This window comes from Erpetoichthys calabaricus, chromosome 1 (assembly GCF_900747795.2).
Source record: "Erpetoichthys calabaricus chromosome 1, fErpCal1.3, whole genome shotgun sequence".
Classification (NCBI taxonomy): domain Eukaryota; kingdom Metazoa; phylum Chordata; class Cladistia; order Polypteriformes; family Polypteridae; genus Erpetoichthys; species Erpetoichthys calabaricus.
This window is the reverse complement of record NC_041394.2, coordinates 111,887,018-111,902,201: the sequence shown is the minus strand read 5'-3', so window position 1 is coordinate 111,902,201 and position 15,184 is coordinate 111,887,018. Positions and strand designations below refer to the sequence as shown.

The 15,184-nt window shown below is 38.9% G+C and overlaps 1 protein-coding gene across 1 annotated transcript in view; it reads left to right on the top strand.

Moving 5' to 3' along the window:
• Window positions 1–15,184, top strand: part of braf (B-Raf proto-oncogene, serine/threonine kinase) — a 319,102-nt gene that overhangs the window by 190,549 nt on the left and 113,369 nt on the right. The window contains exon 12 of the mRNA XM_028805204.2: window positions 15,113–15,184. This exon is cut by the window's right edge and continues 13 nt beyond it. Within this exon, the coding sequence (XP_028661037.1) occupies window positions 15,113–15,184 (72 nt within the window). The remainder of the gene's footprint in view (window positions 1–15,112) is intronic.

Below are 15,184 nucleotides of genomic sequence, written 5' to 3'. Positions count from 1 at the left end.
GACAGAAATGTTGAACACATACCTAAAAGACAAACTTTTTCCATGTTTTAGTACTAACGACAAAATGTAGACATGAAGTGTATAATGTGTGAAGACTGAAGTCCAAATATCAAATAAGCACTTTCACAAAAGATACAAGTATAACAGAACAAATGTGCTTTTTTACCAAGACTATAACCGAAGAAAAAGAAATCAGGTTAGTGTTGCTGGTTATCCTGACTGCTTGGGTAGTACACTGGTTAGAGCTACTGACTCCAATTCAGAAGGTCCTGGGTTCAAGCCCTTACGTCTCCCAAAATAACGTTTTGAGTAGTGAGCTGTTCTTATTGTTACTATTATACAATAAAACCATACATTTGATTTGAGTCTGTAATAGATGGTGTATATGTATTGTACTTGTAAAGGTTAACAGTTTTTTTTTTTTTTTTTTTTCCGGTTTTATTCTCTCAGTTGCGTTCACGCTTGCCCCGATCTGACACTGCTGTTTTCAGATAAAGACAAGCTATAACAGAGGTGAACTCAGATCGGAGAAAGAGAACAGAGCCCTCCCCGCAAGAAATGTCCACTCACATATAAGAACAACACAGCTGCACCAGGCGTAAAGGCACAGTTTGGATACAGGATGAGGTCCGGCATCATCCTACCAATCACCTGTCCTTCAAAGAAACAGCACTACACTAGCGTGGTGTATGTGCCCAAAAAAAGTCTAACTGCATTCTCGTACCATTGCTCATGTACTAAAGTGTCAGCAGGTATTTTTCGTGGCATTACATGTGTAATTTGTGAGCATGCCCTTGTCAATCAAACAGAGGAAGCTCTGCAGTCTACTTGTGACTTTACGCTGTAGGAAGATAAGTAAACAAATCAAGATAAGTAACATTCGATCTGGCTTTTATATAAGTAACATATAAATGTTGTTTATGTAAAGACCATCAGATAATCACAAACAGAAGTTTGCACGATATGTTGGTGAGCTTTGTAAGCCGTGCTGTTTCTTTGAAGGACAGGTGATTGGCAGGATGACGCCAGACCTCGTCCTGTATCCAAATCCTGTGCCATCTTTCGCCTTCACGCCTGGTGAAGCTGCGTTGTTCTTATATGTGAGTGGACGTTTCTTGCGGGGAGGGCTTCTGTTCTCTTTCTCTGATCTGAGTTCACCTCTGTTATAGCTCGTCTTTATTTGAAAACAGCAGTGTCAGATCGGGGCAAGCGTGAATGCGGACTGAGAGAATTAAACTGAATAAAAAAACGCTAACTTTGACAAGCACTATAAATTTACAGTGGCTGTTACAGATGCAAATCAAATGTATGTTTTTATTGTATAATATTAACAATAAGAGCAGCTCTCTACTCAAAACGGTAAACTTGAGAATCTGCCAGCATCGAACCCAGAAGCTCTTGATTGGGAGTCAGCAGTTCTTAGCATTGCACCACGCAAGCTGTCGCATCAACCGCCTGCCGTAACCTGCTTTCTTTTTTCTTCGGTTATATTCTTGAATAAAAGCGCGCTTGTTTTCTTATACTTGTACTTTTTGTGAAAGTGTTTATTTGATATTTGGACTTCAGGCTTCACACCTTATACACATGTCGTAAAGACGGTCCTTGGGTGTGTATGGGAACTGTTAACATTTGACACTGATGATTGTATATAGCATGGAACTGACCTCTCTATACTATTCTGTCCTCTGCATCTCCTGGAGTTCAAAAGAAATACCAACATGCAGCAACATGTGGACACTGGCCAAGATCGGAAAAAAAAAACAAACGCGGTCACTAACCACAACCGCATGAAGGTATGCAAATGAATATAATGCTGCATTAGTGCAACAACGTTTTCCGAAATGTACAATACAGGTCATAAAATGAATTATTCCAAATGTCATATATACCATCATTTTGACATCATGGATCAGAAGGTGCATACTAAATTAGCGTGAGCAGGAACACTCAAGAATAAAACTGAATAATAAAAAATTCACATCCACAGTCATTCTTAGTCATGTACACCACTCACGTCCACGTCCACAGTTTTCCCAGTCCCAGTCTTGTTCGCGCACAAGATCTGACATGGTTTTCAAATATAGAGGGGAGTATAACAAAACCAGTTTGCTTGTTATACCAGGTCTTTATCTGAAAACAGCTTCAGATCTGGGGGATTTGGGGGGGGGGGGGGGGTGTGGGATCTTGAATGTGAGTGAGAGAATAAAACTGAAAAAAACCCCGCTAACTTTAACTATAAATTTACAGACGCAAATCAAATGTATGTTTTTATTGTATGATATTAACAGTAAGAGCAGCTCACTACTGAAAATGGTACATTTGGGAAGCAGCTGATATCGAAACCGTGACCTCTTGATTGGAAGGCAGCAGTTCCTAGCATTGCACCACGCAAGCTGTCGTATCAACCGCCTACCATAACCTGGTTTCTTTTTTCTTCGGTTAAATTCTTGAATAAAAGTGCACTTGTTTTGTTATACTTGTACCTTTTGTGAAAGTGTTTTGTTTCATATTTGTATTTCAGGCTTCACACATTATACATTTCATGTCTACATTTTTTCAATTATTTCTAACACATGAAAAACGTTTCTGTGTTAACTACGTTTTTACATAGATTGTTGTTGACATGGAACACACATGAAATGCATGTATTGCAAATGATGATGTACTATTTTACCCTATAAAGCTCCAGCACTTCACTCGAAGATAAACACTGAGCATTGAGAAACTTCTTTGCGAAATGAACTGCAGCGGTGGGTGGGGGGATGGGATATCAGGCTGCCTGCTGCTTATCGACACATTTACAGGACAAAAGACACTGACGGAGAGGTGAGAAAGGATTTAAGGTGGGACAGATTTACGAGTGTTCTCGTAGGCTCTGGTAATTCTAGTGTTAAATGAAAGCTCATTAGTTTAAAAACAAGGAAAATAATCACTAAATATTCCATATGATAGCAGTGTCATGTTACCAGAAGGTCTTTATTTAAAAGCAATACCATTGAACTTTTACAACACTCAATACCTTTCAGTGTCACTGCAAAAACAGGAATCCCAGTCAGTCCGTTATTGAAGTGAACAATATTATGCCATTTTCCTGAATGCAAAATAAAATATACATATACTAACAGTAACAGAAATAAAAAAACAAAGGCAAGTCCAAACATACACATGCAGAGCAGGTTACAGATTATGACTGCAGTGGAATTCGAAAGCCTCAAAACGAACCTTGGCACGATACACACGCAGAGCAAGTTAAAAAATATGTCAGTACTACAATTCCACGGTGTCAAACAACACAGAGTACAGATCGCATTCGCGGCAACAAACGGAATTTATTACTAGATGAAATAGCGGAACAGCAAAAAGAGATTGAATATATGGACATAGGTGATATGTCAGAAGTATGTAGATATTGTAAGGCTGTACCATTTACGTCCGAGACTTGTAGATCGTCTAATTCGTGTTGCCATCAGGGAAAAGTACCATATGCTATGAGAATCTGTGTTCCCACAACAATTATAGCTATGACAAGTTTAATTTAGAAAAAAAGCACACTTTGGTCAGGTGTATATTTATGATCACAGAGAAGCGATGCAATATAGAATCGAAAGAGTTAAACGATCTGATGTAATAGAAATTATACAGCCAATAATGGATACAAATTCATATATCCAAAAGTATCGCACAAAACTTATTAGCAAAACACGGACAAAGAAATTATCGTAGATGTCAATATGAATCCAAAAGATCACAGTTGCATTTACAATAAACCCACGTGACGAATTGTCAGCGATAATACTTCAGAAAAACAGAGATATCAAAGACAGAGTAGATATTCGTGTATATCCAAAGGCAAAGCATGATTTGTCATGTATGTCAAATACATTGCCACATGTCGACCCTGTACTCTTTCCTTTGCTTTTCCCAGATGGTGAAACAGGATGGTCGTACAATATGAAACAAACGCATTTAGAAAAACAAATAACACCCACTCAATATTTCTGTTAAAAGTCGCAGCTAATCATCTCTTCTATATTAAATCGAATCACGCTAAACTTAGAATGGAACATATGCAAGGTCTCATTGATCACATTCACAATTCAAATATCAATAGGTCAGACAAATTCAAAATAGGTAAAGTATCATCTTGTCAAGGTAGTCCAAGAGCATTGCAACAGTTGTATCATGATGCAATGGCAATATCCAGAACTATCGGTCGGCCGATTTCTTTATTACAGTGACGTGCAATCCACAATGGTCAGAAATCCGCAACTTCTTGAGAACAACATCAACGGCTACATTGGCTCTGGATATTCCCACTTTCATAAGTAGATTGTTTTATCAGAAAGTCTTATTTTTATTTAATGAACTCGAAACAGTGTTCAGGCAAAAAGGAGATCTTGATATGCCATTCGCATTAAAACGTTTACAGGTTCCCATCAGAATAACTTTTGCAATGACAATTAACAAATCAAGGACAAACATTTGAAAAAGTCGGTTTATTTATAAGAGACGAAGAAACGATATTCACTCACGCCCAGTTATACATTGCATTATCATGCTGTGAGACCAAACAAAGAATCACAATTCAGTGCGATCGTGAAGAAACACTCATTCCTAATATTGTTTTTTAGAAAGTTTTATAATAAAAAGTGAACATAATGCATATGTAATAATTCCCATGAAAAAACAAACACTTTACATTGTATATCCACAAGGCCAAACCTGGGGATTGTCGAGCGAAGCGAGCAGGGGGCATAGCCCCCTAGTGTATATTTGTGTGTGTATGTATATATATATATATATATATGTATGTGCATGTGTGTGTATATATATAATATCTAGGTAGCCACCCATACAATCGGATTGTGTTTCAGATTACGCATGCTGTGAATGTAATTACTCCGATCTCCAGGCTGTCAAATAAAGGAACCACGTGCCGTGGCGCAACGTAAAGGGGCTTCGTCTCTGATGCTGACGTCCGAGGTTCGATCCCCGCAAGGGGAGCAGTGGAGTGTATACGCCTGATGAGCCCAAGTAAGGGCGAAACACGTGTCGCGTACTCTTTGCATTATTTGACAGTAAACTATGTAACTATATATATATATATATATATATATATATATATACAGTGGAACCTCGGTTTACGAACGCCTCGGTATACGTACAACTCGGTTTACGACCAAAAAGTTCGCCAAACTTTTGCCTCGGTTCACGACCAAACACTCGGTTTACGAACAAGCCAGGTTCCCTTTCGGTTTGTTGATGTTCATTCTCTCCCTGTGCATTTCCTGTGCAGCGAGTGAGAGAGAGCACGCGCACACACACACAGAGAGGCAGCGCAAGAGACAGAGGGCTGTACACACACACACACACACACACACACACACAGGAACACGCGCGAGAGAGGCGTGTGCGCACACACACAGGAGCGCTCTAGACAGACACACTGTGAGCTGCAAAGCTGATCGCACCCCCAGAGAATACAGACGCCCCTGGGAAAACCCCTAAGAAACATGGACAGACTACCTTCACATTCCTCCTTTCCCTTCTTGCCGGCTCTGTCGCGTAATATGCCTCTCGTGCGGTGCTCCGCCTTCTTAAAAAGCCTGCACGGGCTTCTTTCAGTTTGTTAAATTGGTTGCTTGCTTCTCCTTCTTTCTCTCTCAGACAATCTGTGCTCCTGGCGGAGCTGTCATCTCTGACTTGTCATGGAGCACGTTTAAACTGTTGAAAAGAGACAAATGTTTGTTTGCAGTGCTTTGAATAAAGTTCCTTTTTTTCTACAACCTCCTGTGTCTCTGTGCAAATCTGTGACCCAAGCGTGACAATACACACAGGCGCTCCAGGCTCGCAAAAGAGAGACGCACGCACACACAGGCGGGGGAGAGAGAGAGGCGCGCCGCTAGAGAGACACACACAGGTGCTCCAGGCTCGCAAAAGAGAGACGCACGCACACACACACACACAGGCTGGGGGGGGTAGGAGAGAGACGCGCGCACACACACAGGAGCGCTCCAGGCTCGCAAAAGAGAGACGCACGCACACACACACAGAGCGATTGAGGGACGCATAAGTTAGAGAAGGCTTGTTTTTGTTTTCAGTTATGTTTCCGGTGATCGGTTCGTAGCCTGCATTGTTGCAGTGTTACTTTTCTTGGTGGTTTATTAAATTACGGATTTTTCAAATGTTCCTTTTTTCCCCTGTGCTTAAAACTCATTAAAAAAAGTGTTTTTAGCGAGAGCGGTTCCTAGCACTATAGCGCGAACTATTGCAGTGTTAGTTTTCTCTGTTGTTAAAGGTTTTCTCAGTGTTATTCAATGTTTTTACATTTAGTTTACCATTACGCTGTGCATTCTATGGTATAATTAACTATATTTGTGCTTAAAAACTGAAAAAATGTATATATTTACATACAGTTTCTACGGTCTGGAACGGATTAATTGTATTTACATACAATCCTATGGAAGAAATTGCTTCGGTTCACGACCAACTCGGTTTACGACCAGAGTTGTGGAACGAATTATGGTCGTAAACCGAGGTTCCACTGTATTTATTTATTTATTTATTTATTTATTTATATATATATATATATATATATATATATATATATATATATATATATATATATATATATATATGTGTGTGTGTGTGTAAACTGCTCAAAAAAATTAAAGGAACACTAAAGCTACAAAGGGCTGAATTCAAAGACACCTCAAAAATCTAAGTGAAAAAATGATGAGGCAGGCTAGTCCATTTTGCCGAAATTTCATTGCAGCAACTCAAAATACATATATACATATATATGTATGTGTGTGTGTATATATGTATATATGTATGTATGTATGTATGTATGTATGTATGTATGTGTATATATATATATATATATATATATATATATATATATATATATATATATATATATATACACACACAGTATGTATATTGTCACGCTTGGGTCACAGATTTGCACAGAAACACAGGAGGTTGTAGAGACAGGAACTTTATTCAAACTCTGCAAACAAACATGTCTCTTTTTCAAAAGTTTAAACATGCTCCTTGACAAGATGGAGATGACAGTTCTGTCTCACAATTAAATGAATGCAAATACATCTTCCTCTTCAAAGGAGTGCACGTCAGGAGCAGGAAAGGACAGAGAGAGAGAAAGGCAAACAATCAATCAAAAACTGACAGGTGCTGTTCGGACTTTTAAGTCAGCGTAGTACCGTGCGGATCGCGCGATAGATCAGCTGCAAGTAAGCCCAGCAAGCAATGGAGCAATGTGAAGGTAGACTTTCAGCGTCTTTTTTTTTTAATCTGTAGGGGTGCGATCAGCCCCCAAGCTTACAATATATGTATGTATATGTATATATATATCAATATATCTTTATACATAATACACTACCATGGCTGTTCGTTTGTCTGTCCAGGATTTTAAATCACCTGTACCTCACAAACCATTTGACCTATTGACCTGAAGTTTGGTACACATATACTACGTGACGTCTACTGTCCACTTTCGGGGTGATGATTGACCTCTTTTTATTTCTATTTTATTTTATTGTATAATCAACTCCCTGCAGCGTTCTCATCCCTACCACCTTCGCCATCACTTCCTCTACCTCTTCATATCTTAAATCATTCTTGAGGCAGATTGAAGACTTAAGTGCCAGCTTAAGTGAAGAATTAAAGAAAACATACTAAGTAATTGCAACACAAACACTGACTTAATCAGTTTTAATGTGAAAAGATGCTGACAAAAGAAGAGAAGAAGCGGGCTTCTAGCATGGAGAAAAGAAGAGCTGCTCTGGAAGCAGCAAGAGCATCAACCTTTGAGCAAACAAATGCTAAACGTACAGAGTGTGTATGAAAACGATGAATGCTCATGTCAAGTGTATTCGTGCATATACTGTATATAAACACTAACACTTAAAAGCTATTTTTGTAATAACATGCTTTTAAAATCTGGTTTGTCGGGTAAAACAAGTTTAGTTTGTAATAATTGATATTGTAAGATTTTATATTTACATCATTAGAAGGTTAAAAATATTACTAAAGAGTAATGTGTAACATGAGTCAAATTATTTCAAACATTCAGCAATTATGGTACTTTAACTGTCTAAATCTGTTCCCTTTTTTCATCTTTCCAAACTTTAGTATTTCCTGTGTGATATCATTCTAATCACATTAATCCTTTTATTTCTAAACTCCTGTTAAACAGACTTTGCTATACAGTGTCTCATTCATATTATGACTTTCTTCCCTAATACTTTGAACAGTTCAATAAAATGTTTCAACAAAAAAAAGAATACCATTCTTTTGGCTCCAATTTAGTGTCTGAAATGAAGAAAAGATGCCCGTGGAGGCTGCAGTTTATATGTACAACATTCTGTCCATCTCTGCCCCCTCTAAAACATAAAACATTAACCAACTATGAAGGCTATGTCAAAAATACTCAAAAACCATACTGAGCATAATCAGACTCATATCGTATGTATTTTTTCTTATTTTTTAATGAAGAGCTGTTGAAACTTTTTGTGTGCTTTTAAATGTTTTTGAATATTTATCTTCTTTCTTAATGAAGTTTGTGACTGTCTGCACCACTACAGGACATATGACACAATTTCCATTCTTGTGAAGGGTCAGGTCCTGGACTCATAGATATGCCAAGCTACTTCAGTGACCAACATATGCTGCATCCCACTTTAAATTTAATGAACTAGTAGCCACTTGTAAGTTTTGAAATACTGAAATGCTCCTTTATCCATCATTTTGGACAATTGTCATGGTGTCGTCCTTGTTGTGGCCTTCAGAATTTTCTTTTTCTATGAATGAAGAACGGAGAGAGGGTATCTCTTATATATATTTCTCTTCTGGTTCGTCCTGCTTCCACTTCAAAACCGGTCCCGCCCACACACAGCTGACACGGCATTTCTCGATTCCTATTTGTCCTCTTCCAAACCCTTCCCCACGCTGCCTGCGGCTCCTCTTCAAAACCGGTCTCGCCCACACGCAGCCGACACGGCATTTCTTGATTCCTATTCGTCCTCTTCTAAACCCTTCCCCACGCTGCCTGCGGCTGCTCTTCAAAACTGGTCCCGCCCACACACAGCCGACATGGCATTTCACGATTCCTATTCGTCCTCTTCCAAACCCTTCCCCACACTACCTGCGGCCTCCCATACACCTTGCTATTTTTGTTATGCGGCGGTTGTTTCCTAAGCCTTTGTTATAAAATGAACGACAGTATCTTCTCTGTCGACGGGTTTTTGTACAACGTCATCTCTATTCCAGGATCCGGCAACTGCCTGTTCCTATCAGTGGGTTATTTCTTGACACAAACGGTTGATGAAGGTAATGCACTCTCACTACGACATAGGGCAGTAGATTTCGTTGCACCACATTGGGACAGATTTGGAGACTTTCTTCCTGTTGTTCTTTCCAATGCAAGTTGAGTTATCACAACAAGTCAGGAGTACTATCAATACATGGCAACATCTGGAGTTTATGGTGGTGAAGCTGAAATTCAAGCTCTTTCCGAGATTCTCCATGCTACCATTGTCATTTACTTCAAACACAACCCCAACATCCCACCTTGCATTTACAATTCTGGAAATACTCTCTTCATTTACATTCTGTACTCAGGACAACTGGACAGTGGCCACTATGAAGCCCTCCTACCGATTCCGATCATGTCTCCACAGCAGCATATAATGTCTGATAACACCAACACATCAGTCCTCAGTCATTCTTCTCTTCCACAAAACACTACAGTTTCATCTACTGCTACAACCTTCCTCTGCAGCATTTGTAGTAAACCTTTCAAAGCAAATCCCAGCCTTGCCAAACACAAGAAAATTCACTGCAACGACAAATTTTCAGTCTCACACTTGCACAAAACGTTTCACAATGCAGAACTATCTTCACAAACGCACAAAAATTCACTCCGCTGAAAAACTACCTGACTCCCACTCCAGTAACACATTCTTCCAGTGTGATTCCTGCAACAAAACTTTTCAAACGCAAACCTCACTTGCTAAACACAAGAAACGGCATTCTTCCCAACAACTATATGAGTGCCAGAAATGCAATAAGAAGTTCACTACACAGGACTGTCTGACTAAACACAACAAAACTCATTCACAACTCTTGCAATGTGACATCTGCAAAGCAATGTTTCCAAACCAACGCAGTCTCAGCAGACATACACATAATCCTCTTCCTGTTACCACAGGTGGTACTTCACCTAATTCCTGTCTTCCCGTCCAAGATTACAACATTGGGACTCCAGACCGGCAGTGCAAACACTGTCATGCACTATACTGGCCTGCTGAGCATAATACTGTACATCCAACAGGTACTCAAGGTGCTGCCACAAAGGTAAAGTAGCTTTACCACCTTTGCAGGAGCCAACTTTGTCTTTACAACAGCTTCTTACACAGCAAACATCAGAAGCTAAAAATTATCGCGAACACATTCGAGAATACAACTCTTCTGTAGCGTTTGCTTCCATGGGTGCACAGATAACTCAACCTCCTGGCCACGGACCATACTGTTTTAAAATACACGGCCAAATTTATCACCAAATCACTCCACTATACGCTAACACTTCTACCTCTCTAGGATATGGACAGTTGTATGTTTTTGACACAGAGTAAGCTACTGAAGTACGCTTACAAAGCAAACTCTGCATGCAGCGAAAATTTACTTCTCCAGCTAGATTCCATGCTCAGAACCATCAACCCCTTCGCTAAATCATACAAACACATGCATGAAATCGCTCAGTCCAATCCAACAGCATCTGTACGAATGGTTTTCAAGGAAAACCCTAGGCAGGATTTATGACGATTCAATGCCCCGACATGTCACACCAATGTGACAGCGATTTTTGTCGGAGAAGATGGCGAACCGCCAGCCGAAAGGGACATTTGCATCTATCCCATAGGCAACTCCTGTAAACAGATTTCCACGCTCAATATGAATTGCGATCCTATGGCTTACCCACTTTTATTCCCTTACAGAGACATTGGCTGGCACAAAGATTTACAACATTTTCCCGATAAAAGAACTGCCAAGCGAATAAGGCTTACTCAATGCCAATTTTACGCATACAGATTAGCAATGAGGAATACAGTTACGGTAGTATTTTGCACTCCAGTGGCAAACTATTCCAACAGTACGTCGTAAATGTGTATGTCAAAACAGGGGGCGCATGTCTCAACTATCTTAGATTACATCAACAAGATCTGCGCGTGGAACAATACAAAGGAATATCAGACGCACTGCAAGCAAACGCTGAAAATAACGATGTACGTGTAGGCAAAATGATCATATTACCGTCCACATTTCCAGGAAGTCCAAGATACACACAACAAAACTGTCAGGATGCCATGGCCATAGTACGTAAATTCTGAAAGCCTGATTTATTTATCTCTTTAACATGTAATCCTGCTTGGCCGTAAATTCTACATGCACTGTCGGATACCAAAGACCAGAGCACAGACCTGATACCAGTCTTCAGCCACGCTCAGTTGTACGCGGCTTTTTCTAGGGTTAGATCTTTCGATTCATTATCTGTCTTCTCCACCAAAACACCTATGTACAACTGCGTCTTTCAAGAAGTATTTATTTCTTCTTGATTTCTGAATTCCTTTCTCACCGTTTTCCGTTCCTATTCTTACACCGCCGTATGCTACGGCAGGTGTTGGCTAGTGATAAATATTCCTGGGTTTGTTTTAGTATTGCAGCTTGGCTCTGGTTCTTGCCATGCTTCTGTTTTTTTTTTTCTTTCCAACTATGAAAGTGTATTTTCATAAGCAGATGCTCACAATACACTGCTTGATTATTGTACAGTTGTATACAATGAAAAATTAACCACTTACCTATATTAAAGTTACCAATCAGAACTCAGGCATCTAAATTATAAAAATCTACCAATATGTGATTTAATTTAGTACTTGATATTTTTTTTTCCCTTATGTATCCTCCATTAATGATACACATGCAAAACAAACTGCTAAACTTAAAACTGCAAGGTGCACAATCAGCACTCCATGAACCATCAGGGATGGAAAGTAAAGGAATGGTGTCAGAAATGAGAGAATGGTTACATGAAAATTTCTAAAGTAGCGGACCAGCAGTTTTGACTGTTCCCACCCACTTCAAACACCGCATCAAGGGTGGGTGAGTTTGTGGTGTGTAGCTTAGTCCCATTTTGTCAGAGGCTATCCTTGCAATTTCTTCTGACAAATCCTCAGATCTTCAATCTGCAGATCCTCAGATTTCTCTCTGAAGTCAGTGATATTTTTAGCAGAATCCATTTCATTGGCAGTACTAAGCATTTTTCTAATTGCTGTTCTATTTAATTTATCCTCGTCTTTTGCATATCCATATGGAATTAGGCATGATAAATCAACGTAAAATGATTCACCATTCAGAAAGCAGTACTCACTAGAGTCCACCCTCTAAACTTTAATGGTTGTAATGACAGTTTTCATTTCAAAGTGTGTTTAATGTTACATTGGTTTTATTTTAGTCAGTAAATAAAGAAATCATTAAAAACATAAATACCAACAAAATACATACATTTCATCCCTCATTTAATTATTTAGTAAAGATTTTATTTTGTCATCTGTGCTTAGTACAGTGATACATACAAGTGTTTTATTTATTCTTATAATTGAATGCTCAGCCATATTACAACCTGTGAGTAGAAACTGTCCCTGAATCTTCTGGTGTAAGTACTAATGTTCCAGTACCATTTGCCAGAAAGTAAGACTGAGAAAAATGGCTTTGCAGAATGGCTGAGGTGTTTCTAAGGCCAGCGTGTGTTGTATATGTTATGAACAGAAGGCAGCTTGATGCCAGTAATATTCTGTGCCACCTCCACCACCCTTTGCAGTGCTTTACAATCTCTAAGAAAATAGAAGAAGTGGCTGGGGCTATCTTAAGGGAGGGGATATGTAAACTTCACTGAATCTCCACTTGTGCCTCAAATAATGGCATTATTTTGAAAAAGAGTAAAAGGGAGGTAGTCATCATCAAAATGTTAAGAACTGACAAGTAAAACGACACATTTTTCCGATTGTAATCTGCTGTCCATTGTTTTATTGACATTTCATCTTCAGTCTTTTGAATTTCACCTTGATATACAAGAAGTGAAACAAAAGCCAGCAGTCCATCATAACCATTCTTTTCAGTATGTCCCAGCACCAGTCTCTCAAAGCACTTCATCATGATTTGAAGAGATTTGGACTCTTTCAGACAGTCCACTTTTGTTTTCTTATGCACAGGATAATTGTTAACATTTTGAAGCAGGCAGGGACCTCAGATTTTCACGGTGTAATACTAAAAATATCACTGAAGAGATCGTGCAGTTGTTTGCTACAAGTTTATACTTGTGTATAATTTTGAAGTTATTAATTTATTGTCAAATTTCACAATACATTTATTTCTGTATTTTTTATTTTGTCAGAAATATTCCTCTATATACAATATGGTGTTATGTAAATTTTTCATTATAATTTAAAATTATCACATGATATGTTGGTGTCAAGTATAGTGGGACTATTAAGCATACCAGCTCTTTCTAGTGTTGACAGTGAACAGTATCAAAATGTCTTGTGATATCTAGAGGTTTAAAAGATGTAAGCTTACAGCCATCATTGATATCACAGAAATAGCAAAAAATATTAATTTTACAATGTGTTTTAATATCCGTATAACTGTAGTTTCTAAAACCTCCTAGGAAACTTTCTACTGTATAGTAGAGTATTAAAGAGATAACCATTGATTATTTTCCTGTCTTTCCTTTCTTGGTAGTAGTTAACAAGTACTGACAGTAAGGGAAAGAGTTAGAATAAAAAGTAAAATTGCCAGACGTACAATAACACTACTGCCCAACTTTTTAAAATATTTCAGCTTATTGTATAGATTTCTTAGCATACAGTTTTAACCAGATTTTATTTCCAGTCTTTAGTCTAGTCACACATAAATCATTGTTTGGTGACTGAACGATTTCATTTCAAAATCTGACATGGACATAGATTGTGTATACAGTAATCCCTCCTCCATCGCGGGGGTTGCGTTCCAGAGCCATCCGCGAAGTAGAAACCATATGTTTATATGGTTATTTTTATATTGTCATGCTTGGGTCACAGATTTGCGCAGAAACACAGGAGGTTGTAGAGAGACAGGAACGTTATTCAAACACTGCAAACAAACATTTGTCTCTTTTTCAAAAGTTTAAACTGTGCTCCATGACAAGACAGAGATGACATTTCCATCTCACAATTAAAAGAATGCAAACATATCTTCCTCTTCAAAGGAGTGCGCGTCAGGAGCAGAGACTGTCAGAAAGATAGAGAGCAAAGCAAACAAATCAATAGGGCTGTTTGGCTTTTAAGTATGCGAAGCACCGCAGCACAAAGCTGTTGAAGGCGGCAGCTCACACCCCCTCCGTCAGGAGCAGACAGAGAGAGAGAGAGAGACAGAGAAAAACAAACATCAAAAATCAATACGTGCCCTTCGAGCTTTTAAGTATGCGAAGCACCGTGCAGCATGTCGCTTCAGGAAGCAGCTGCACAGAAGGTAGTAACGTGAAGATAATCTTTTAGCATTTTTAGACTAGTGTCCCTATCGTCTAGGTGTGCGAACAGCCCCCCTGCTCAATCCCCCTACATCAGGATCAGAGAAAGTCAGCGCAAGAGAGAGAGAGAAAAGTAAGTTGGGTAGCTTCTCAGCCATCTGCCAATAGCGTCCCTTGTATGAAATCAACTGGGCAAACCAACTGAGGAAGCATGTACCAGAAATTAAAAGACCCATTGTCCGCAGAAATCTGCGAACCAGCAAAAAATCCGCGATATATATTTAAATATGCTTACATATAAAATCTGCGATAGAGTGAAGCCGCGAAAGGCGAAGCGCGATATAGCGAGGGATTACTGTATTCCAAAAAGAACATAAATCTGTATCTCTGTTATAAAACTTTATTAAATATTGTGAGCACTCTTTATCTTAAATGATCAAAAATAATCATTTTCCACCTTTTGGCAAATTATTGTATATTCTCTCTTTATATTGTGACTACAATATTTCTCTTTTTGTCTTTTTTTAGGAGATGTTGCAGTAAAGATGCTGAATGTTACGGCACCAACACCTCAACAGCTGCAAGCTTTTAAGAATGAAG